The sequence below is a fragment of the Haliotis rubra genome, unplaced genomic scaffold, assembly GCF_003918875.1.
Source record: "Haliotis rubra isolate DU_JTF1 unplaced genomic scaffold, ASM391887v1 Scf642, whole genome shotgun sequence".
Classification (NCBI taxonomy): Eukaryota; Metazoa; Mollusca; class Gastropoda; order Lepetellida; family Haliotidae; genus Haliotis; species Haliotis rubra.
Window position 1 is genome coordinate 127,945 of NW_025767349.1, and position 27,799 is coordinate 155,743.

A 27,799-nucleotide genomic window follows, 5' to 3' on the forward strand; every position below is an offset into this window, starting at 1 on the left:
AGATCGATGCTCATGCTGTTGATCACTGGATTGTCTTATCCAGACTCGATTTCTTATAGATCGAGGTCATATATGTGGAATATTGCTGGATGCGGCGTAAAACTAAACTCACTGACTCATTGGGAGAATGATTCAGACTATACCATGCCACGCCCAACAATTACCACAATATACTACCATGTTTGCTATATGGGTGGGTTAGGCTTGTTCCTTCCGTTTCCTTTCTCTGTGTATTTCTGATACCAGCTGCTATTTTCCGATTTCCCTTCCTTCAGGAAGATCGTCACGATATGGCTGCAATATTGCCGATGTGACGTCAAATATTAACTCACTCACTCCTTCAGGAAGAATATATACTGACGCACAAAAGAAAGTATACACCTGGTACTTTGGGTTTATTTTCCCCAAATAACGTAAATATTTTAAAAGGTATTTTGATTTCAAGTCACAAACACTGTGTGGCAGAAACACCAGGTGTGTACTTTTATTTGCACGTCAGTTGTACAGACATCCCACATGATGGGGGATACACAACATACAATGTGTATGTAACATACAGTCCCACCTTAAATTCAAAATGGAGATATGATACTGGTCGAATACAAATCACAAATCTATACTCTTTTTTCCAGCATAAATGATTAATCATCACGTGTGAAAGGCCACATTGTCAGATTGTGTCAGATAAATATACTGTAAACCAAGTTCAATATATGTCAGCGGCAACATACAAAGCCTGCGCCACGTGGAGGCGAACTGCGTGCATCAGCCACGCCAAAACATACATCACGGCTAGATAATCAATACTAAACAATAATGTAGGAAGGAGACGTGGATTGTTTCATCAACTTTTTCCGTCCATGTTTTTCCATCCATATATCACTGACACTGACTCACCGATTCTGAGTGTTATATACCAAGAGAAAACAAGAAACCTCCTTAAAATTATGATTTATTTTATTTCCATGCGCTGCATGTAATAGATGCTAAGAAGGTGTAAATTGTAAAACGAAAATGTTTAAGTGTGAGGTAGGCAAATATATGCAAGGACATATCACATACATAGTTCTGACACACGAAGCCTTCGCCAAGCAGAAAATGGGTACCCGGTGGGATAAGTCATTATGACTATTAATCTTCTAGCGTCTCACATGCCGCTTTGGTTATCCATATTAATAGTGTCCATGATGTTGTGTGCGCTTTAAGCAGAAATTGTTTTAATTGTCAAGGTATTTTTTAGAGTCGGCAGTATAAAAAACCCACTGTTATTATTTTGTCCGTAAACTAATACAAAATGTGAACCCTTAACTCATTACCTTTAGTTGTTTAAGTGAGCGAGTGTGTGAGTGAGATTGATTTTAGGCAGCTGTTAGCAATATTCCGGCGGGTGACACCAGAAATGTGCTTCACACATTGTACCCATGTCGGAAATCGAACCGTGACGAGCGAACGCTTTAACCACTAGGCTACCCTACCGCGTATGTGTAGTGTGTAATGTAGAATACTAATTATATAGTACCGTATATTATGTAGACCAAGTTAGGTTACCATGTCGACTCTGGCAGACTCAGGGTAAAATATATACTGCCCATCAAAAGTTTAGACTCACTAGTGTACATGTAGCCACTTACTTCAGGCAACCGTTCTAAACTAAATTTTGCAAAATATTCCATACTGTTTAAAGATGCTGTTTATACATGAACTGATATATTGTAAAACAAATTCATAACGTTGAAAAGAGTATTGTCATGTGTTCAATAAATGATGAAACTCGGTTTAAAATGGCGAATTCTTATCAACACTTTACACCAAAACGCAGCTGTTCACATGCACGATATTTGCATATACTTTTCAGCAGTTTGATGCATGATCCTCGTGCAATTAATCTGCATAATGTTTGCAGTTGTTTCCCCCAAGTTAGTGGAGAATTTCATTTCTTTGTAACCATATATACATACATAACATATAGTGAATGTTTTAAGTGAGGTAAACTTTTGATGGGCAATATATGATACATGACAAAATTAATAACTACGTTGTTTGTTATTATCTGTGTGTAATACAGTTCTTTTAGTCAACGCAATTACTTTCATTTCGCAGGAAAATCGTAAAAAAAATATCATTGGAATTCAATGATAATGATTATTCTCACTGTCTAAGGGATCATTGACATGGTTGGCACATTCTTTGATTCGAAATCCATTTTATATGTAGTAGTAATAAATCAACGATGAAATTTATTTCCATTCTGGTTCTGGTTTTATCTTCGAGTTTTCGTGAATTCTGACAACGAGCTGGAAGTGTACGCTGCTCAATAACTACTGATTAGTTTCGTTTCGAATTCACCCTCAGCCATTTTAAGGTTGAGTGAGTGGTGAGAAAAAATATTATAATAAGCGTAATAAGGGCTTGTAAAATAGCTCTGGAACAAATTTCACTTTTCTGTGCTGCTCGAGATTCATTATATCAGGGATACTCTACAACATTATATAGTCTCCCTACTTATATGTGATGACGGGTCACCAAAGCTGAAATAGTAAACAACATATGACAAACACGTGTTTCATAGATTTTAATAGATAAAGAATTTTAAAGATAATATTTTGAACTGGACAAATTGCTTGCAACTATTTTCATACTTGATCTCATCTGTGTCATTACGAATGAAATTTATGATGTCTTTCAGTGGCATTTAGAAGTTGTACATTGATGTCCAAGATATTTTTATGGATTAAACTGATGTCCAAGATATTTTTATGGATTAATATTAATATTAATATTTTATGAATTTATGATTAGGGTGTTTATGAAATTATAAATTATAAAGAACTTTAATCCATAAAAATATCTTGGACACCAATGAAATTTATGTTCATCCTTGTTTAAGCAGAAAAGGGGGCGTGGTCGATTGGTTGTGTTGTCGTAAATCCAAACAGTTAACCCTATGGACCTTTATATACGTATATTTACCAGTTATGTATGTATGAAACAACATTGATACAGCTTTATTTCATGTGATAGTGAAAGATATGGCATATTAAGCGCGTAGTTGATTGTCGTAAAAGTGCCGGAAAACGTCATATCAAAATGGCGACCCGCATGGCGAGTCGTGTTTGGAAAAGAGGATGTCAAAGGTTAAAAAGGTATAGACTTAATTGTTGTTTTGAATGATTCATGCTAATTAGTCCTCCCTGCATTGCGTGATGTTTGTAAACAAGTCGTTGTCGGAACCCAAACGTTAATGCAAATGATTTCCGAAAAGAGTGTTTGTGTGACATTGAAAACCTCATATTTTGCATGAATCGCTGTTAAAATAATCACTGATGACGGATTACAAATAATAACGGTGTATGAAACAGAAATAAAGCCTACTTTCTTAAGGAGTGTAACGTGTCTATTTGAAACTCTGCCACAGGTAAATATGGTATATACTGGTGAATAGTTGGTCCGATATTTGTGAAAGGTGTTAACTTAAATATTTTCTGATGCAACTCTGATTTCTCGAAACTGTTCGTTAGGTGATTATTATTATTCAAATAATACTTTCCCAGAAGAGGTTAAAAGGGTCTATCATTGTGCGAATATGAGTAATATTACAGCTATATCATGGTGGCGGTCTGTAAATAATTGAGTCTCGACAAGACAATCCAGTGATCAACAGCAGGAGTACCGATCTACGCAAGTGGGATACAATGACATGTGTCAACCAAGTCATACTACCTGATGCCGTTAGTTGCCTCCCAGTGGAATAATGTAAAAACTATTTGCCTCCCGTGGGTTACTGAAGATCGATTCTAACACAGATCTTCATGGGTCGTGCGAAAGTGACTTGCTTGTATATACAGCATGAAGGGTTGGAAGGAATGTAGAAGGACATGTGTGCTCATGTGACCACAGCCCACGTGACCACAGCCCACGAGGTCCCCTTGTTTTAATGGGACTACCAGACCCGTGAAGATCCGAGGTAGAATAGGTCCTCCCCAACCCATGCTTGTCGTAAGAGGCGACTAATGGGATCGGATGTTCAGGCTCGCTAAATGGTTGACACATGTCATCGGTTCCCAATTGCGCAAATCGATGCTCATGCTGTTAATCACTGGATTGTCTGGTCCAGCCTCGATTATTTACAGGCCGCCGCCATATAGCTGGAATATTGCTGAGTGCGGCGTAAAACTTAACTCACTCACTAATGGGACTCCCAACAGTAATGATTGGAAAAGAGTGCTTGATCTGAAAGGGGATCCTAGGGGCAGTGTTAGAGTTGGGTTTATCCTACCCTAACTTGCACACCTAACCCTAAGAATTGAAGGGGCAAGCAAAAGATCTGTGAAGAAAAATCCAAAGCCAGCAACATCTGCCAATTCATGCTACATAAGATGTACATATACTCCACTTAATTGCATTTAATGCTCCACAAAATTGCTTTAAATATTCCCTTGGCCACATGACCACTCAAATGATCCTCTAATTTTCAGCACCCCCAGATGTCGGAGTTTCTGCAGCAGCACCCCTGGTGCAGACATCACCTCCGTGCCACTCTCCAAGCCCCTTCCCAACATTGCTGCCCCCAATACGCCTCAGTGTCTGGGTCATCGGCTGATACTCAGGTCACAGTGCTCAACAATGGCCTCTCTGTGGCTTCACAGAACAAATTTGGACAATTCTGTACAGTAGGAGGTATGGAGAGATTTTTGTGTTTTGTTTGTTGTTTAACACCATACTCCAATATTCCAGCTATATGGTGGCTGTGTGTACATAATCAAATCTGGATCAGGCAATCCAGTGATCAACAGCATGAGCATCGATCTAAAAAAATGGGAAACAATGACATGTATCAACCAAGTCAGTGAGCGTGACAACCCGATCCCGATAGTTGCCTCTTATGACAAGCATGGGTTGTTGAAGACCAAATCTAACCCAGATCTTCAGGGTTTTTACTAAGCAATTACCATAGCAATATGACTGGAATATTAAATAGGTGAGTGTCAAAAATTTAATGCTGATTTTAAGAAATGTGTATCAAATTCACAAGTTTAATGAAATTGATATATATTGATAATTTTTATAACCTGCCACTATCAGGGTATGAAACTCCCAAAATGTCAGCCAGACCACAGGGCTGGTTAGATGTAAAACTTGCCAGCCCTGACCATAACTTACCTGCCCACAAAAATACTAATTTACTTAGTATAATTAAATTATAATTTTGTAAAATATTGAAGAAACTAATACCAATGCAAGAAAAGTATTAACTGTTTATTTCAGATTTGTGAGTGAATTAATAATGATTTATTATCCTGAAATATGATGGATATCTTCATACACATGTCTAAATTTTAGCACGACCATCGGGCAGGTGAATTTGAGAATCTGGCAGTCCATGTTGAAAATAACCTGTTCTGGGCAGGCAGGTATTTCGAACGCTGCTACTATGACTAGTGAATGTTGAACGATCCTGTGATATTTTTAACATAACAGTCAAATTCTGTTCCTATTTATAATATCTCAGTATTGTATTTCCTCCCGTGTTTCAGTTGTGTTGGACTCCGGGTCAAGATATGAAGTTGCATACCCCAGTGGGATCTCTCACTTCCTGGAGAAACTGGCTTTCTGTGTAAGTCATTCATTATAGAGGCTTATGTGGTTAAATGCGTTAGCTCATCAATTCGATTCCCCAATGGGTACAAGAACATTTTATCATTGCAACTAAATGGTGCATCACCACCATTGATGCAGGGACCTGGTTAAGCATGCTTAATGAAGGTCCCTAGCTGTCAGTTGTGAGAGGACGGTGGGTTGGCCTTGTGGTTAAAACGTTCGCTTGTGATGCTGATAGCCAACATGGGTACAATGTGTGAAGCCAATTTCTGGTGTCCCCCGCTGGAATATTATTAAAAGCGGCATAAAACCATATTCACTCACTCACTCAGTTGCAAGAGACAACTAAATAGGTCAAGGTCGTGAAGTAGGCTAATGATTCTTGACTTAGCTAATTATCCACTTGAAGTATTGTGCCTTAGCGATGAATTGATTCTTTACACTAGTTTTCAATCACTTTCAAAGATGTACTTTTAAACGGCACACACTTTGTTGTCAGCTAGCCTGGCTTGTAAGTATGATCTTAGTGATGCTTTAAATCACCATTCAATTGTGTTGTACTTTCTACAATTATACTGATATTCTGCTTCATCGGCAGATTTTATGTATCTAGTTCCATGGAGTTCTGAAGACACACTCACTCACTACAATTACACTACCTGCTTCATCGTATCTGTTCCATGGTGTTCTGAAGACACACTGGGGCTGATGAGGGTTCGTCGATTCCCCACATGGGTGCAATGTGTGAAGACCATTTCTGGTGTCCCCCGCCGTGATATTGCTGGAATATTGCTAAAAGCAGTGTAAAACTAAACCCACTCACTCAGTCTGAAGACACAAATGTTTACTACCTACAACAAAAGATACAGGTAGCTTGCATCAATATTGTAATCATTATCCATGCTTAACTAATAGGAAGATAATCCATTACCAGGACAACTGACATCCTTGTAATTTGTTTTGCAGTCAACAACAGAATATGAAAATCGGGATCACATCTTGCAAGAACTTGAAAAGCATGGCGGAATATGTGACTGTCAGGGATCAAGGTACTGTCTAAAATTGATGTGTGACTGTCAGAGTTATGTAAAGGGGTGGGGAGGGTATATGTGGCTGTCAGAGGTCAGGTATTGTATAATGAGGGGACGAGATATGCTACCATCATGGAGTATGGGACCATAGAGACGGTGCTGGGGACATGTGCCTGTCAGGGGGCAGGGCACTATAAACATTGGGGACAGTGGGAGGGTATATGTGGCTGTCGGGGGTCAGATATTGTACAGTGGGGAGGGGGATATGCTACCATCATGGGGTATGGGACCATAGAGAGGGTGCTGGGGACATGTGCCTGTCTGGGGGCAGGGCACTATGAACATTAGGGACAGTGGGAGGGTATATGTGGCTGTCAGGGGTCAGGTATTGTATAATGAGGGAGGGATATGCTACCATCATGGGGTATTGGACCATAGAGAGGGTGCTGGGGACATGTGCCTGTCTGGGGGCAGGGCACTATAAACATTGGGGACAGTGGGAGGGGATATGTGGCTGTCAGAGGTCAGGTATTGTATAATGAGGGGAGGGCACCATCATGAGGTATTGGACCATAGAGAGGGTGCTGGGACATGTGCCTGTCAGGGGCAGGGCACTATAAACATTGGGGACAGTGGGAGGGGATATGTGGCTGTCGGGGGTCAGATATTGTACAGTGGGGGAGGGGATATGCTACCATCATGGAGTATGGGACCATAGAGAGGGTGCTGGGGACATGTGCCTGTCTGGGGGCAGGGCACTATAAACATTAGGGACAGTGGGAGGGTATATGCGGCTGTCGGGGGACAGATATTGTACAGTGGGGAAGGGGATATGCTACCATCATGAGGTATTGGACCATAGAGAGGGTGCTGAGGACATGTGCCTGTCTGGGGGCAGGGCACTATAAACATTGGGGACAGTGGGAGGGTATATGTGGCTGTCAGAGGTCAGATATTGTATAATTAGGGAAGGGGATATGCTACCATCATGAGGTATTGGACCATAGAGAGGGTGCTGGGGACATGTGCCTGTCAGGGGCAGGGCACTATAAACATTGGGGACAGTGGGAGGGGATATGCGGCTGTCAGAGGTCAGGTATTGTATAATGAGGGGAGGGGATATGCTACCATCATGGAGTATTGGACCATAGAGAGGGTGCTTCAGACATGTGCCTGTCAGGGGGACAGGGCACTATACACAATGGGGACAGTGGGAGAAGGGATATGTAAATCGGGGGTCAGATATTGTACAGTGGGGAGGGGTCGATATGCCCATCATGGAGTATGGACCTTCTGAGGGTGTTGGTACAAATGTGCCCATCAGGGGCAGGGCACTATAAACATTGGGGACAGTGGGAGGATAGCCTTCAGAGGTCAGATATGAGTACAGTGGGGAGGGGGATATGCTACCATCATACAGTGGGAGGATATGCGGCTGTCAGAATGTCAGGTATTGTATAATGAGGGAGGATATGTTACCATGTCTTCTGTATGGGACCTGGAGAGGGTGCTTGGACATGTGCCTGTCAGGGGCAGGGCACTATAAACATATGATAAACATTAGGGACAGTGGGAGGGGATATGTGGCTGTTGGGGCTCAAAGTGTATTAAGATCACTGTTTCAACTGATAGCATACCCCTAGAATGGGTTATTTTTACTTTTAGACAGAAGCCTTAAAGGGCAGATGTCTAACCAAACTCATGAGTGGCACTGGTACAAATGACTGGTGTGTTCACAAGAATCATCAACAATGATGAAGAAGCCTTCAGATGTCTTCTGAGGGCACTGGTACAAATAGACCATGCCCCTAAATGGGTGTGTTTTGGAAGAAGCCTTCAGATGTCTTCTGAGGGCACTGGTACAAATAGACCATGCCCCTAAATGGGTGTGTTTTGGAAGAAGCCTTCAGATGTCTTCTGAGGGCACTGGTACAAATAGACCATGCCCCTAAATGGGTGTGTTTTGGAAGAAGCCTTCAGATGTCTTCTGAGGGCACTGGTACAAATAGACCATGCCCCTAAATGGGTGTGTTTTGGAAGAAGCCTTCAGATGTCTTCTGAGGGCACTGGTACAAATAGACCATGCCCCTAAATGGGTGTGTTTTGGAAGAAGCCTTCAGATGTTTTCTGAGGGCACTGGTACAAATAGACCATGCCCCTAAATGGGTGTGTTTTGGAAGAAGCCTTCAGATGTCTTCTGAGGGCACTGGTACAAATAGACCATGCCCCTAAATGGGTGTGTTTTGGAAGAAGCCTTCAGATGTCTTCTGAGGGGCACTGGTACAAAACAACAGACCATACCCCTAAATGGGTGTGTTTTGGAAGAAGCCTTCAGATGTCTTCTGAGGGCACTGGTACAAATAGACCATGCCCCTAAATGGGTGTGTTTTGGAAGAAGCCTTCAGATGTCTTCTGAGGGCACTGGTACAAATAGACCATGCCCCTAAATGGGTGTGTTTTGGAAGAAGCCTTCAGATGTCTTCTGAGGGCACTGGTACAAATAGACCATGCCCCTAAATGGGTGTGTTTTGGAAGAAGCCTTCAGATGTCTTCTGAGGGCACTGGTACAAATAGACCATGCCCCTAAATGGGTGTGTTTTGGAAGAAGCCTTCAGATGTCTTCTGAGGGGCACTGGTACAAATAGACCATGCCCCTAAATGGGTGTGTTTTGGAAGAAGCCTTCAGATGTCTTCTGAGGGCACTGGTACAAATAGACCATGCCCCTAAATGGGTGTGTTTTGGAAGAAGCCTTCAGATGTCTTCTGAGGGCACTGGTACAAATAGACCATGCCCCTAAATGGGTGTGTTTTGGAAGAAGCCTTCAGATGTTTTCTGGGGGCACTGATACAAATAGACCATGCCCCTAAATGGGTTTGTTTTGGAAGAAGATTTCAGATGTTTTCTGAGGGCACTGATACAAATAGACCATGCCCCTAAATGGGTGTGTTTTGGAAGAAGCCTTCAGATGTCTTCTGAGGGCACTGATACAAATAGGCCATGCCCCTAAATGGGTGTGTTTTGGAAGAAGCCTTCAGATGTCTTCTGAGGGCACTGGTACAAAAAGACGATACCCCTAAATGGGTGTGTTTTGGAAGAAGATTTCAGTATGCTCGGAAGTTTTGCTTGGAAATTTTAATATGTCATCTGATTATAATTAATTCTTCTGTCTTGGAAATTGACTCAATGCTTGAAGGAAAATGATGACCTGCCTTATGTGTCTTTGTTCCCTGATTGACCCGTGAAGGTCCTGGTTAGAATGTTGATCTTCAGTAACTCATGCTCGTTGTAAGAGACGACTAACGGGATCGGGTGTTCAAACTCGCTGACTTGTTTAACACATGGCATCGGTTCCCAATTGCGCAGATCGATGCTCATGCTGTTGATCACTGGATTGTCTGGTCCAGACTCGATTATTTACAGACCGCTGCCATATAGCTGGAACATTGCTGAGTGCAGCGTTAAAACTAAACTCACTCAATCTTTGTTCCCTGATTGGTGCACATGTTGTCAACCCCTGGTTTCTTTGACACAAATGTGATATAACGAGAATATTGCCTAGCTCACAGTGCAATAACATTTTCTCACTGTTCTTTTGTCTCACTGTGTCATGAGAATGTGTCATGTGAGGTCATTTTGTCATGTTTCAGAGACACAATGATATACGCAGCATCAGCAGAAACAACCGGACTGCCAGCTGTAATGAACATTCTGTCGGAAGTGGTCCTTCGCCCCAACATAACAGACAATGAGGTTAGTTTGTGATCACCTTCAGTCAATATGACCTGTGAAGGTCCGGGTTAGAATTGGTCTTCAGCAACCCATGCTTGTCGTAAGAGGTGACAAACGGGATAATGTGATCAGGCTCGCTGACATAGTTCACAGATGTAATTGTATCCCAATTGCGTAGATCGATGCTCATGCTGTTGATCACTGGATTGTCGAGTCCAGAGTCAACCATGCTCTTGAGTTCCACCCAGGTTTTAAATGTCCGAGACATGCATAACAAGGGTTTCCATTCAACATTGAGCTGGGACGCTGTGATATAAGGAGTACCATGACAAACGCCATCAAACCCAACTCACTCAGTCTTCTGGAGATAAATATTTTTAAATAATTTTCATCTGAAAGCTAAATAGATGGAACGTCCAATATTATCATCCTCCTTTTGAAAGATAAAGATCCACATAATTGTAATAACATTGATGAAATGCTGATGTATATGAAGTAGGGGGTGTCGCGATACGCGAATGTATCGATGCATCGATACATTTTTACTGACGATACGATACGCGATTCATGCTTGCGCGTATCGATTCCTAATTTAAAACTTTATCGATTCAAATTTTTATGCTATATCCATCTCCTTCAAAGTCTTGATAGTAAAATTATACGAGATCGCTCCGATAAACAGATGTAGCTAGCTTTACTTAAAAAATAGGTTGGAAACTAACAGCTTTTGTGATTGGCTAGACTATTTTGATGGACCAATCAGCGAGCGCGTACGTTGCCGGTAAGGTAATGCTATGAAAAGGCGCGAAAATTATGTATCGCGATACGTATCATATCGTGACCTTAAAATCGTGATACGTATCGTATCGTGAGATTGGTGTATCGTGACACCCCTAATATGAAGTGGGTTTGTTTGTACAGCTTGAAGACTCCCGGGTGGCGATATCATTTGAACTGGAGAATCTCAACATGCAGCCTGACCCCCGAGCCCCTCCTGATGGAGCTCATCCATGCTGTGAGTTGTACTTGAACATTAAACGTTATGGCTACTTTAGGGGACTAGAATATCCAAATATGAGTGTAAAAGTGCAGTATCACTGAGATCTGGTTGTTAGATATGTATTGTGATACAGACTGGCAAAACCACTGGTATCACGATACACCGAAACAACCAATATGACTCCTTGTTTCTTAATATCGCAGACGCAATATAAGCCAAGACCACAATATCATACTATTATTTTTGACAAAATGGTTGTTTTTGAATGTACTAGTTTATGGGTGCATCCACTGTTACCATGTCATTGTGTTCTAGGGTAGTTGGGTAGGGTAGTGGCTTAAATGTTCGCTCGTCACGCCGAAGACCCGGGTTCGAGTCCCCACATGGGTACAATGTTTGAAGCCCATTTCTGGTGTCCACCACCGTGATATTGCTGGAATATTGCTAAAAGCGGCGTAAAACTAAATGCACTCACTCACAAAAACCTTGAAACAAGAGTGTTTTCCCGTCGTGGAGAGAGCAAGCCCATCTGAATCTTACACCTTTTAAACTCAATTACTCAAATACGAACTCATGCTCCAGGCTGCCTTCCCGAGACAACACCGTAGGTCTCCCCAGGTTCTGTCCTGCTGAGAATATTGCTGTCCACACACGGAGCAGTCTGTACACATACCTCAAGAACTTCCACACACCCAGGAGGATGGTGGTGGCGGGGGTGGGGATGGACCACCAGCACCTGGTGCAGCTCACGCAGGAGTACTTCATCAACAGGAAGTCACCCATCTGGACAGAGCATGCTGGGATCATCGACACCAACAAGGCAGACGACAAGTCGGTGGCACAGTACACCGGTGGCCATTTACAAGTAAGTCGGAGATACATTGTGTTTGTGCGAGTTGGTTGTATTGTCAGGGAGAAGTGTGTGGTTATGTGATGGTGAACTTTTCAGTGAATTTGAGCTGAAACCCCATCTAAGGATGTTGTTCAAACTGAAACCGCATCTCTGGATGTTGTTCAAACTGAAACCCCATCTATGGATGTTGTTCGAACTGAAACCCCATCTATGGATGTTGTTCGAACTGAAACCGCATCTCTGGATGTTGTTCGAACTGAAACCACATCTATGGATGTTGTTCGAACTGAAACCACATCTATGGATGTTGTTCAAACTGAAACCGCATCTCTGGATGTTGTTCAAACTGAAACCGCATGTTTGGATGTTGTTCAAATTGAAACAGCATCTATGGATGTTGTTCAAACTGAAACGTCATCTATGGATGTTGTTCGATATTGAAACCGCATCTATGGATGCTGAACCAAACTAAATGGCACACAATGTATGGATGCTGTTCAAATGAAACCCTATGTACAAATTACATTTAAAGTGAAACCCTCTGTATGGATAGCCTTTGAACTGAAACCACTTGTATGGGTCGTGTTTGAACCAAAACCAAATGGCACACAATGTATGGATGCTGTTCAACTGAAAGCCTATGTACAGATTACATTTAAATTGAAACCCCATGTATAGATAGTTTTGAACTGAAACCACTTGTATGGGTCATGTTTGAACTGAAACCAAATGTAACACAATGTTATCGAACTTAAAAGGAAAGCATTTATCAGTGTTGAACTCAAGGTCAAGACAGAATAGGCCGGAAATTGACTGTCTTTTGAACTTTCAACAGGTGGAGAAAGATTTATCAGACGTGAGTCTAGGTCCGACTCCGTTCCCCGAACTGGCGCACGTGGTGATTGGGCTTGAGAGCTGTTCCCACCAGGACCCCGACTTCGTGGCCTTCTGTGTCCTCAACATGATGATGGGAGGTGGCGGGTCCTTCTCCGCTGGCGGGCCAGGCAAGGGCATGTACACACGCCTGTACCTCAACGTTCTCAACAGGTAGGGATATTACAACAAGCCACTATATGTTGTGCCTGGCTGGTTTCCTTTCTTTTGTTGTAATGATTATCCATTCAAATTGGAGTCTCTTAAAGACTTGAAAGTGCGTATGTATTGATCACCAAGCCATTCTACTTGAACACCACTTAACCTCAGCAGGTTCTGGCACAGGAGAACTGCATGTAGACTTCATGCTCTCTCCCTGAGGAGTATACTATGTGAGTGAGTAAGGTTTTACGGCCCTTTTAGCAATTTTCCAGCAATATCATGGCAGGGGACACCCGTAATGGGCTTCACACATTGTACCCATGTGGGGAATCGAACCCGAGTCTTCAGTGTGACGAAAGAGCTCTTTAACCACTAGGCTACCCCACCGCCCCCAGTATACTAAGTCCATCCTCTGTATGCAGGTACCACTGGATGTACAATGCTACAGCCTTCAACCATGCCTACCAGGATACTGGGCTCTTCTGCGTCCACGCCAGCTCGCACCCATCACAGGTAAATAGCATGCATGCCCCTCGTTAGGGCAGTGGAGGCTGATCAGGAAGAACCATATCGGGGGAATTAATCTCAGATTTTTAAGTGCTTGTGGAAGGCAAAATGAAAAGAATTTTTAAAACCATTCTATCTCGCATATTGCATTTCTCCTGAATGCTCCCATGCTGAGTGGGATTGAACAGTTAGGACATGTATCCTTCATTTTCCTGGCCTTGGAACTTCTCACAATTCAGTCATAATGAGTGAGTGAGTTGTGTTTTACATCGTGAAATGGAGTAAAAGAAATATCCTTTTGTAAAGCAGAGAAATATAAGTTAAACAACATTGTATGAATGATGATGATATAAATATCCTGTGTGTCCTTCCAGCTCACTGAACTTGTCGAGGTCATCGTCAGAGAGATCGTCAACACAGCCGGCAGAATTTTCCCGGTAAGTCTTCATCTGCCTCTGTAAGTCTTCATCAGTCTTCATGAGACATAGGCTTAGAGTTAGGTCCCTTTGGCATGCCAGGATTCGCTGATTTTGGTCCTGTGTTCTTGATTTTGCAAATGTAATGAGATGCTGCTATCTGCATAATGTTAGACTTTCCACCTGCATTATGCAAGCATGACATCACATAACTGAAATGCCATCAGAGTTCAAAGATTTGATACCTCTGACTGATTTGATACCTCTAATTTTAAACTTATCCTATCTCACGACTTGCACCTCTCTCTCTTCATTCGACCATGAGTGGAAACGAATTAAAACTTTGCTCAAGACCTACCTTGCCCCTCTCCCCGTGCTGTGCATGCCTTCCTGTCTAAGTCGTGCTCGCTAGTCCATGACAGCACGAGGCATGCGCAGTCCTCACCCACATGATCACCTCACATACTCATTCTCTTTCTTGTCGCTCCACTGAGTGGACGTGAAAAATTTTCGTCTGAGAATTGCTCAAAATGGTTAAGCCTGTTAAGGCCAGTAAGCGGAAGTTTTCGTCCGTTGTAATAAAGTATTTTCAGCATGGGACCCTCACACATCGTGTGTTGATTGTGTGGGTGTTTGTGACTGGGACACACGCTGTCCTAAGTGTTCAGGTCTGTCTAATGAGGCGTTTAAATCTTACAAGCGTGCTTGTGCCAGGCGTTTGGCAGATAGGGCTAGGACTATTTCTGCGGGGTCTGGTCCATCTCCCGCTAAGAAACAATGCTTAGATCGCCCCACCCTCACTGCTCACCGTTCTCAATCGGCCGTCTGCGCCTGGCGAAGATTTTATGGGCCTTCGTCAGATTCCTATTTATCTGAGCGTGAGAGGGGCTTTTAGGGGAGGTTCCCTCACCCAGTTTACGTTCTCAGGAGGAGCGTACCAGGGTGGTAATGACCGATATTTCTTCTCACGCCAGACCTGCGATCTACATTATCTCGTAGGTCTGTTTCTTCGGAACGATCACAGACTTCGAGAACTTCTAAGCATTCATCGTCAAAGCGGGGATCGGCGCGGTTGGAACGTACCCGTTCTCCTAATTCCACGGTTTCATCTAACCGGAACAATTCACCCACACGAGTTGAATCACCATCTGGTGCGAAGGTTCGAATGCGTTCTTCCACGGCTGGCAAGAGTCGTTCTAGGTCTCGTTCACTTTCCCGAGCCGGCTCACCCGGCCGAGCGGCTCACCCCGCCGAGCCGGCTCACCCTGCCGAACCGGCTCACCCTGCCGAACCGACTCACATCGCCGAGCCGGCTCACACAGCCGAGCCGACTCACATAGCCGAACCGGCTCACCTTACCGAACCGGCTCACCTTGCCGAACCGACTCACATCGCCGAGCCGGCTCACACAGCCGAGCCGACTCACATAGCCAAACCGGCTCACCTTACCGAACCGGCTCACCCTGCCGAACCGACTCACATCGCCGAGCCGGCTCACACAGCCGAGCCGACTCACACAGCCGAGCCAGCTCACCAAGCCGAACCGACTCACCCTGCCGAACCGGCTCACACGGCCGAGGCGGCTCACCAGAACATCCTCGAATGAGTTCAGTTGATCGAACTGATTCACGTAGTCGAATGGGTTCCTCTGGCCGTACTGTTTCACGTACTCAAATAGGTTCACCAGGACGAACCGCTTCACATTCCCGACTCAATTCACCTCAACAGGTGTTTCCGTTCGACTCACCACAGCGTTTTGATTCCCGTAGTCGTTCAGTCTCACCTAGTCGAAGTGGTTCGCCATTTCCATCCGGTTCACCTAACCGCTTGGTGTCTTTGCGTCAGAGGGATAATAGAAATCGGTCTCATTCACCTCAGGGGAATCAGAATATCCCCTCTAGCCAGCCTAGTGCTAGTAGCGTCTTCACGGTCAGTGCCTTCCCATGATAGTACACATCAGCAGCGCCGTTCTGTGCGGGTGGTTTCACCTGCTAGGCAGCGTTGCGGCTTCAGTGGATCAGCGTTCACCTTCCGCCTTTCCACTTCTATTTTGCCCGGTCACAGATTATTGCTGAGTCTTGGAATCCTGCTATTGATTCGGCTCAGCGCCCGATTTAGATACCATGCTTCGTGCCGTTCGTCTGCTTGGAATCAGTGTCACTTTCGTCCTCACATGTTCAACAATCGTCTGGCGTGCTTAGCAATAATCGTTCTGGGGATTTGAGGGATCGGACTCGATCTCAGACTACTTTCCCTTCACCTGGGCAGTCAGACATCTCCACTCCTGATGGCAGTTTTGATGTTGTTGAACCGGCTCCGCGTGTTAGCCTGGATAGTTGAAAAACTTCAGCTACCTCTTAGTAAAATCTCCAGATGATTTGGCCCGTCTTATGCCATGACTAATAGAGATGTTGCCAGTATCACACTTTCTTTGCGTCCATGTCTTCAACAATTGCCTTCTTCTCTTGGCGGCTTTCAACAAGCTTAGAAGGGCCGAAGGATGGTTTGTCTGCTCAAGGTTCAGACCATCCACGGCACATACTCATGGTGTGAAACTTTGGTCAGCGGCACCTTCAGTCGATGATGACATTTCCATGGTCTGTGGCAAAGCGTTCCATTTCGCCGTATTTGGTGGAAGACAGGGAATTGGCTCACTTAGATACTACGGTTCGCCATGCTATCCCTGCCATTAGCTGCATTATTTCAGCTGTTGGCGCTGTTGCTTGCGGAGGCGGTCAACCATGCATATCTGGACCAGGGCGCATACATCAGGGGTAGTATGACTCTGATTTTAGACCAATTCCAGGTGGTCTTGAGCAATTGTCTCATTTTTGGCTATTTACTTGCAATACGGCGACGGGTCCGTTGAATTTCTCCTCATGGGAAGATAGATTCAAGGCTGAATTATTTCGTCAACCATGGTGGGGGATCACGGTGTTCAGTGGGGCTATTGCTGAAATCGCATCAAGGTGGACCGTCTTAACCAATTTCAAGTATCTGTTGATCTCTTGGAATTGCAAAAATTCAGCTCCAGATTCTATTCGGCATCGCCCGAACCGCACAATTACCCCTTCCAACCAAGACCTCCGGGACTGTATGAAAGGCACGGCCTCTCAAGCATCGTGGCAGAGGCAGGAGGCCATTTCGGTGGTTCCGCATCCGCGTAAAGCCTATCGACCCGACACGGGGAACTGGCCATAGACAGTCCAAACAGTGACTCACGGAAGTCAGAGCTCGGATTGGTTCTGCGGATCCGGTGGTTCCAGTGTTCGATTCCCCTGTAGGAGGGAGGTTAGGTCTGTTTGCTCCCAACTGGGAGGTTCTGGGAGATCCTTTTGTCACAATGACTCTCATTCACGGCTATCGACTGCCTGTGGTCGGGGATCCACCCCTCACAACTCAACCCTTGCAGCAAATATATCCTCTGGATCGGGCTGCAGTCCTTTCAACTACAGTCCAAACTCTACTGGAGAAACATGCAATAGAACACCTAGATCAGGTGTGCATAACTCCAGGATTTTACTCCCCGATTTTTCTGGTGCCAAAGAAACACTCCAGCAAGTTGCGTCTCATCTTCAATATGAAGACATTCAACTCTCGATTCCTGCAACAACCACCTCATTTTTGCATGGTATCGGTCAGTCTTCTCCGCTCAATTCTGAAGAAAGGGGATTTCCTCATATCCCTAGATCTTCAAGGCGATACCTGCACATTCGATTCACCCAGATCATCGGAATATCTAAGGTTCACCTTCGGGGCCATCACTACCAATGGAGCGTCCTTCCATTTGGAATCTCTGACCCGTGGCTTTTACTCGGGTGACCAAACCCATCAGCAGTTTCCTACATTCTCGGGGAGTGACCTTCGAAAGCTATATCGACGATTGTATTCAGGCACAACAGGATCCAAACGTTCTTCAAATCCATCGGGAGTTCACCATCAGGCTGCTCAAACAGTTAGGGTGGCTCCTCAATTACGAGAAGTCGGAGTTAACACCGACTCGCAGACTTCAGTTCATAGGAGCAATCTTCGACACAGAACAAGCCAAGTTGTTTGTTCCCCAGGACAGGTGGACCAAAATTCAGCGTCTGGTTCCGCTAGCCTTGGATCACCCCAGAACTCGCCAGTGGCAGGAGTTGTTAGGCGTCTTAACGTCAGCTCAGGCTCTGACTTACAGAGGTCAACTGCAGCTTAAGCCCACTTCAGTTATTTCTCGCCCTCATCTTCAAACCAACAACCCTCAGGTGTTGATTCGGTTACCAGGGAACTACGTCAAATTCTACGTTGGTGGCTCAGCGTACAGAATGTTTGCGCCGGCGTCTCTTTGGTGCCATTCAGTCCAACCCATCAGTTGTTTGTGGGCGCCTCTCTAGAAGGTTGGGGCTTCCACTTCCTTCAGCATCAAGTGGCAGGGCAGTGGTGCGATCCGAAGACAAGTCACTCCACATAAACATTCTGGAGTTCAAGGCAGTATTACTGGCGATTCAGCACTGGGCGGCTCTACTCAAGATGTCTCACCTGCTGATACAGTCCGACAACTCGACGGTAGTGTGGTACATCAATCACCTAGGGTCGACGGGTTCAGCAGCACTCCTACAGTGGACGTTTCGTTTCTATCTTCTGATAGATTCTCTCAACATCGTCGCAAAGAGCCAGGCACATTCCGGAACAAAGAGCGTTCCAGTCGCCATTAAGCCCACAGAGTGGCAACTCCTGCCCAAGATTTTTCGGACGATAATTTACCCGATCTCTCGACCGGTGTCGACCTGTTTGCCACTTTCGGTTCAACTCCCAACTGCCGAGATTAAGTATCTCCAATTCCAGATCCACTAGCTTGGGATCACGACGCCCTGGCCATTCCTTGGGAAGGCCTCAACGCTTATGCGTTTCCACCTCCGGCTCTACTTCACAAGGTCATTCAGAAAATTCTGTTAACCAACAAAGTACAACTACTTTTGGTAGCCCATTTTTGCCAGCCGAAGTTGGTTCGTCGGCCTAAAAGTCTATTCAGTCGAAGCAGCATTCCTCTTCCGTCGCGGGACGACCTACTAGTTCATCCGCTTTCGGTGTATCCGCAGTCACCACAGATGTTCAATCTTCACGCATGGCACATTTGCAGAAATCACTAATAGCCAAAGGTTATTCTCACAGAGTGGCCTCAGCTATCACTGCAGCTCATCGTCACGTCTACCGTTCTTTGTATGGCGATAAGTGGAAGAAATTTGAATGTTATTGTCGGGTCAGAGGGATCGCTTCCCCTACTACTGCTTAAGCCCCAGGTTGTTGCGGAATATTTACAACATTTCGCGGGCTACAAAGGAAACTCAAGGGTTCCACTTTAGCCACCTACTTGGCGGCTCTTAATTCGGTCCTAGCCACGACTTCTGAATGCGAAGGTTTAAATGCGGTACGGAACTGCAGTACTTACTTCGTTCTTTTAAGCTAGCCGACCAATCCAGGAAATTTAGTCCACCAGCTTGGGACTTATCCGTGGTCCTGCACCACTTAGTGTCGAGCATTATGAACCCTTACAGGACAAGGAGTTTGAACAAGTTTCATTCAAGACCTTTTTCTTATTGCCTTGGCCACAGCGGCCGCGTTATATCAGAACTGCATGCTCTAGATATCAACCGTGTCCGTTTTGAACAGAGTAGACATGGCAAGGTATTGTTGGGATTGCTGGGATTTTATTGCAAAACCAGTTGCCAGGTCAACCTGATCGTCTTTTACGATCCCGCCTTTGTCTACCATATTGGGTCCAGCAGATGTTGAAGATCTGTCTCTTTGTCCAGTCAGAGCGCCGCATTTACCTTAAAGCATCGCCAAAAGAGCCGCCGTCTGCGTAAGAGACTATTTATACCCTTGTCTACGGCTTCCAAAGGCGGAAGTTTCTCGCACAACACTCTCATATTGGCTCTGAGCTACAATACTCACGAGCCTACACTTTTGCGGTTTGCCACCACCCTCTGACAGTCAACCCTCATGAAACCAGGGCTTTGGCTTCTACTATGGCGTTGCATAGCAACTGCTCGTTAACTGCCATAATGGAGGGGTGTTTTGGCGATCTGACCGCGGTATTTTCGTCTCATTACCTCAGAGATGTGTCGGTGACCGGATATTCAAGGCCTTCATCAGTTTGGACCATTCGTCCTTGCCCAGCAGTTATCAGCGGCACAACATAAGCAGATAATGAACTTCCTTGTGCTCCGATGCTATATGGATCCCACTGTGCAGTTGATCCCAAGTCGCGATCATTTCTGCTTGTGTACAATCTGAATAAATCTGAAAAACTTTTCTGATTTACGTCTTTATTTCTTCTTCCGGGATTTAGATTTTCTCCTCTCATTTGTTTGAGACTACAGAGAGTAAGCCACCTCACTTACTGTCCTCTGCTCCGCGGAGTAATTAAGTCAGTGAAGTGAGTCCTTCGAAGTGTTACGCCGTGGCGTTCATGCTCCTAAGTGCCTATACACATCTATGTGATCTTATTGTGGTAAGTAATGGAAGTCATAAGATGATGTTGTGGTACTGAGCGTTAAAAATTGTGAGTTTTACCGATTCAATTTCTCTTTCACCCTCCTCGGGGCGGTGTCTGTGGGGGTTGTTTGAAGCAGGGGCTGGCCCGATACTAGTCGTTTGACTTTTATTACGGGGGTACCTTGGAAATCGTGGCGATGCCACTGATTACACTCGTTAAGCTTCGTCCTTTCACTTAGTGAAGGTAGTGACTGAACACCACATTGCTCGGGAATCTCGGGTCCCTGGGAGCAGTTGTGCTTAATAAGTCAATGGGTTCGACCTAACCCTCCATGCGTAGTAACTTGGTAGTTATTGCCCTACCTTGCAGTTGCTTCCCTCACGGTTGTTTGGGTAACACTAGCTGTTATCGCTTGAATTCGGGTAATCTATGACCCACCTTCCTACCGTGGGATAAGTGCAAGTCGTGAGATAGGATAAGTTTAAAATTTGAAAATTTTAACTATAAATTGTATATTATATACTTATCCTATCTCACAGCGATAAAGTCCCTCCCTACCTCCCACTACATAGATTACCACCGTTCCGGTTTTGTCCTTTTATGGCTCCAAGATCGAGAATGAGTATGTGAGGTGATCACGTGGGTGAGGACTGCGCATGCCTCGTGCTGTCATGGACTAGTGAGCACGACTGAGACAGGAAGGCATGCACAGCGCGGGGAGAGGGGCAAGGTAGGTCTTGAGCAAAGTTTTAATTCGTTTCCACTCATGGTCGAATGAAGAGAGAGAGGTGCAAGTCGTGAGATAGGATAAGTATATAAATATACAATTTATAGTTAAAATTTTCAAATTTGATACATCTGATTTGTTACCTCTGACAGATTTGATGCCTCCAATTCATACATGTGACTGATTTGATACCTCTGATTCGATACCTCAAATTTTATGCTTGACTGATTTGACACCTCATATTTGATACCTCAGACTCATTTGATACTTCATACTGATTTGATACCTCTGACTAGGTAATAATGCCTTCTATCCCCAGGATGAGCTGGACCGAGCTAAGCGGCAGGTCCAGTCTATGTTGCTGATGAACCTGGAGTCCCGGCCCGTGGTGTTCGAGGACATCGGCAGACAGGTGCTGGCTAATGGGCATCGCAAACCAGCCAAATACTTTTACGAAGAAATCAGTGAGTATCTGTCAATAGCTTCATTCAGTGTTCATCTTTCATGGTACAGTAATAAACTCTGGATCAGTCTCTGTTTCTCAAATGTTAAACTAGTTACTTCTTCCGTCAGTGTCTGTTAATACTGTACTAAGTGAAGCCAGAGACATATCAGAGTCCCTCATTATATACATGGTTGAAGGACCCGTGAAGGTCCGGGTTAGAATGAGCCTTCAGTAACCCATGCTGTCATAAGAGGCGACTAACGGGATCGGGAGGTCAGGTTCGCTGACTTGGTTGACACATGTCATCGGTTCCCATTTGTGCAGATCGATGCTCTTGCTGTTGATCACTGGATTGTCTGGTCCAAACTCGATTATTTACAGCCTGCTTCCATGTAGCTGGAATATTGCAGAGTGCAAAACTAAACTCACTCACTCACTCATGGTTGAAGGACTTGTGTCAACAAAACTACTAAATATAGTAACATGTGTTATATTTGGGATTACACTTTCTTAGTAAAGTACAGATTTTAGTACTTTTTGAGTTGAGTCCCATCCGGGATTCAAACATAGTATCAGGCTCTTACCACTGGTTCAGATTTAGACTAGGCCTCTTTTTATTACTTGTTAGCTGTTATTTTTCTCACATTTTGTAATGTTAATGAGTAGTTGAAATACAAGTAGATTTTCACTTATTTTAATTGTAAGCAAATGGCGTCAAAATGATGAGAGTAAATAGATATATTTGCTCCTTAATGTGGAATATTCTATGTTTTTTCTTCCTGAGTTTTCAGTAAAATAGTGATTGAAAAGTAATGAGGTGAATTTTCGGGCAATTGTGATATACATGTGATATTATCATTACTAGTCGAGTCCATTGGAGGTCGATAGAATGACAGATACAACTCAATAAACTTATAGACACAAAATAACAGCTGGCTTCTTTCATCATGTAGACAAGATCACTGAGGAGGACATCAGAAGAGTTGCCTCCAGGATGTTACGAAGTAGACCTGCAGTAGCTGCCTACGGTTCTCTAGCCCAGATGCCATCGTACGGGAATATTGAGACAGCACTGGTTAGCAAAGATGGCCGCATGCCAAGGAAGTTCTCACTTTTCCGCTCTTCATGATTGAAGAGTTCTGTAGTTACTAAACTTGTGATATATACACCAGATTGTCATGAGGTATTGAAATACACTCACAGCCAAAGATGGTCCTGTTGGAATTGAACACTGGATGTCAACTGTGGTGTGTGTCACATGTGTTCCACTCCTCTTCCACTCATTTGTATGAAATCTCTGTTTTAGTGATATTGTCTTGGTTTAGACTTTGTGGAACTCAAAACCACAAATTTTGTGACTGATGTGTTATTACAGAGTACCCAGTGTCTTGCATGTCTATGTTTGCATTTATGATGTGGGATATGTACCCATGATCAACGGATCCTGGTAGCAAAGGGACACAACTCTGCCAAGTGATTTGCAGGACTAATTCACCACCGGGTATATGACTGTAGGACATGGTGATCCAGTGGTCTAGTTCATCTTCTATGCTGAGTTGTGTCCCTTTTCTGAACCTGGATGTGCTGGTTGAGGGTTTAAATCCTTCTTTAGCTTTCACACAATATGGTCTAACGCAACTAACTAAGCTAGACAGATTCCTTACAAAAACACAAAGGTATCAGTGCAGATTGTAAACCAAAAGTCACTGTGTTCTTTACTCTGATTGGTTGAAAAACATGATTGAATGGTATTCGATGCCCAGAAATCGTAAGACCATTCGCTGCGTATTGATACATACAAACATTGCACACATCATTGTATTGTTACATCGTCAGCAGTGGTGACGTCATTCAAATCATATTGTGACGTAAAGTCCGAATGACGTCACAAATCAGTAGTTCCAGATGCTACCATGGGAGACAGACGAAACGGCCGGCTGATGACATTTCACTGCTGTACCAGAACTCGATGTCAATGAGTGCAGACACAAAAACGTGTGTGGACCTTTTGGTTTACTTTTGTGTTTACAATGTCGATATACATCATGTGTTGGCCAATTTCCGGGTGTTATTGAGTATTTGAAGCACGGGAATATTTTATTTGAAACCTCCGGCTAACGCTGTCGGTTCCAAATGAATTCCCATGCTTCAAATACTCAATAACACACGGAAATGAACACATGATGTTTATAACCTATTTCATTCATATCTTCTCACTTATTATACTCTTAAGTCCATTTCTGGTGTCACCCGCCGTGATATTGCTGGAATATTGCTAAAAGCGGCGTAAAACTAAACTCACTCACTCACTCACTCACTTATTATACTCATAATATATTATATTACTTAAATATGTTATGTTGCGAGAAATATACTTGACACAAATTCACTGCAGATCACCATGTTTGACAGTTATACTGCACACCATCCAATTTTGTCAAAACAAGTACATGTACTTACATCTGTGAACTGTAATGGAAGTTATCAATATAATTTCTTTCCCAAATACTTTTGTGAGAGAGGTGTGCTAGGTTTTCATTAAGATTTCACGCTGCTCTGGACCCATTCATCTTAGCTTTGTCTTGGAAGTGCCATTACCATGTGTGAAGCCCATTTCTGGTGTCCCCCCACTGTGATATCGCTGGAATATTGCTAATAGCAGCATAAAACCATACTAACTCACTTTCCACTCGCTAACTTATGGTGTATATTGTAGATCTGTCTTACAGCTTTATTAAGTGACCAAATGGATGTTGTTCAAGATACCATTATATTGGCTGGTCAGGCGACTTGAACCTAGAAACAATGCCACCAGATGGTTCACTCACTCACTCACTCATTGTCTGGGCAGGTGAGCAGTAGAAGTGGTCACCCACTGACATAGACCTGGGTTCTATTCCCAGCATACGTTGTGTAACTGGGGGGAACACTTGCCACACAATGTTCAGGATGTGGTTACACTGGAGTCCAGGTTTGATTCCCCACCTTGGTACACTGAAACCCAACCGTATTTTCCCTCTACCCCCATTCGGGTGTGTGAGGTGAGGTGAAATTGGGTTAACGTCGTGCTTGAGAATAGTTCGCTCATATGACGACGTTGCGTGTGTATGTGTATGTGTATGTGCGGCTGCTTGTACTAGCCCAGACTGACGCTGGTTTTATAGTGCTAGCCCACTGAGATACCATGCCGCAGTGAAGCATGAATGCCCCACTCAGACACATTAAACTGACTCCGAGCCGACCAGTACTTGTTGTACCCATTAATGCCGAGCGCCAGGCAGAGACCAACAAGTACAATGACTCGGTCGGGGATCGAACCCGCTCTCTGGCGGACGCTCTAACCACTACTGGAGGCGGTCCATTCGGGTGTGTAATGCTGACGAATGACTATGTTACCATTAGTGAATGAGATCTTCTTTAGCTGGTTTACCAGTCAGCATTGTTTATGTATTGTGAATTTTGTACCTTTCATCTTTTAGACCCTCCTTGTATCTGTGACATGGACTTCCATAGAGACTAGTTACTACAGAAATGGGGAATACAATTCAAGGAGAGGAATTGTGAAAAAACTGAATAAAATCATGTAAGAGACATTTTGTGTTTATATTTATTATCTCTGGGACAAGAGACGGGTCGTTTCTAAACTGGAGAAGGGGAAGAAAGGGCATGGATTTTATCCACAAAAAATATTAAATGTCCCAGAAATTGTCAGCAACATTGGGTTAGATTTGATTTTCAGTAACCCATGCTTGTCGTAAAAGGCGACTAACGGGATCGGGAGGTCAGGCTCGCGGAATTGGTTGACACATGTCATCGGTTCCCAATTGCGTATATCGATGTTGATCACTGGATTGTCTGGTCCAGACTCGTATTATTTACAGATCATATAGCTGGAATATTGCTGAGTGGGGAGTATAACTAAACTCACTGTTTCAGTTTGGTTCTTAATTGGAATATATAGTTAGGCTCATAGCCATTTTTAGAGAAATACATACTTAAGAAATGTACTGACTGAAACTTGACAGCTGCCCGTGCAAGATCAACAGAAGAAGCAGCGTTCTTCAGGGAAAGTAACCAAACCAAAGCCCAGTGGTCAAGTGCCAAATCTGCTTCATGTTCACCCGACCATGTCCCAGTGTGGTGTACCTGTTTAACTGCAGCAGGGTTCCAAAGGCGACCCCACACTTTGAATAAGCATATACATACATGCTAGGGCTGCGCACTATAACCGGTTTACCGGTATTTACCGGTTCAGACATGAAAACGATACGTATTGCGATACGCTGATCGAAAACCGGTATTTTGACATGCATTCGGAAAACTTTGTAACAGTCGGAAATCTTCGGATATTTCCGTTTTTTCATTTGTTCTTTTCCCTGTTTCATTAGTGCCAAATGTTACTTACATTTTTATTTTGACATGATTAAAAGTTTTTATAAAAGGTTAATCAATCATAGTGATTTTGTTGTGTTTTTGCTTTATAATCAAGCATTAACTCGATTATAAGTAGTTTTTGTTAAAAAAATAATCCTTGCAATATATTGCAATACATATCACAATATATGCTTCCGCATCGCAATATATCGCAATATGAAAATTCTCTGCAATACCCACCCCTAATACATGCGCACTCTCCGTCCGGCGCCCAATTCATCAACCTATCCATGCGCCCATGCACACGCGCACACACAATCCACCGTGCATCCAACCATGCATCCATCCATCTATTCATGCATGCATCCATCCATACACACATCCATCCATATACATGCCGTTTTATCACTTTCAAGATAATTGTGCTATTGTTTCTAAACATCTATTTAAGTGCAATAATATTGATTTCAACGTTAAGCCCTATTTCAGCTCGCCTGTGTTGTCGCTAAAATTATGTCAAGCAATATCGAAAACATGTCGCTAACTAAATGTCATTATTATGCAATCAAGTTTCTACCGACACAATAAGAGCGATGTTGGGCACCGGTGTAACGGCATACATACAAGAAAACGTGGTTTTACCACTACATGAACTTCCCATCAAAACAAAAATCAATAGAGTCTGACACGAACAGTATCGATCCACTATTTGTAACAGTTCCACATTCCATAAAATATATCTCCCTAAGAAGTATCCATTTCTTAATAATTGAAAAACTGTCAGATATTCTTCTGTTTATTGCCACCCTATATATTGGTAATCATGGTAAATGGCAATTGACGTTGGTAGATGTTCAGGTGTATGGGAACAGGTGTACTCAGGTGTTCTGGCGACGTTAATCGACCGGTAGAAAATGTGGTGCATTATGGGGAATTTATTAGTTTTGGGGTTATAATTATTGAGTGCTGGATTACGGGATTATCTCATGCTTGTTCGAACCATAACTTTTCGACCGTGTACCTTACACACTGAACTACATGCACTAAGCCAGTACAACTTGTCATAGGTGTCGGGGCGGTGGGGTAGCCTAGTGGTTAAAGCGTTCGCTCGTCACGCAGAAGACCCGGGTTCGATTCCCCATATGGGTGCAATGTGTGAAGCCAATTTCTGGTGTTTCCCCCACCGTGATATTGCTGGAATATTGCTAAAAGCGTCGTAAAACCATACTCACTCACTGTAACAGGTGTCCACTGGCTGGTCCCAGTATTTGACCATAAAATAATTTCAGTATTCATGCAGAGCCTTATCCAGATTTCATTGTTCTTGATTTATGACCGCCTCCGTGGTGTAGTGATTAGAGCGTCCGCCCGGAGAGCGGAAGGTCGAAATGGTTCGATCCCCGACCGCGTCGTACTCAAAAGACGTTAAAATATGGTACTTGTTGGTCCCTGCCTGGCGCTCGGCATTAATGGGTACAACAAGGACTGGTCGGCTCGGAGTCAGTATAATGTGTCTGAGTGGGGTATTCATGCTTCACTGCGGCATGGTATCACAGTGGGCTAGCACTATAAAACCAGCTTAAGTCTTGGCTAGTACAAGCAGCC

At 43.8% G+C, this 27,799-nt stretch overlaps 1 protein-coding gene across 1 annotated transcript; it reads left to right on the forward strand.

Annotated features, from left to right (window-relative positions):
* Positions 1-3,087: 3,087 nt before the first annotated feature.
* On the forward strand, positions 3,088-23,208 carry LOC124256890 (mitochondrial-processing peptidase subunit alpha-like). Its single transcript, XM_046690860.1, is given in 14 exon segments — positions 3,088-3,143; positions 4,476-4,558; positions 4,561-4,677; positions 5,535-5,614; positions 6,565-6,647; positions 10,278-10,380; positions 11,281-11,340; positions 11,342-11,381; positions 11,956-12,224; positions 13,048-13,259; positions 13,670-13,760; positions 14,129-14,191; positions 21,695-21,839; positions 22,774-23,208. Coding segments are annotated over 14 exon segments (1,578 nt in total). The 3' UTR covers positions 22,950-23,208.
* The last annotated feature ends 4,591 nt before the right edge of the window (positions 23,209-27,799 follow it).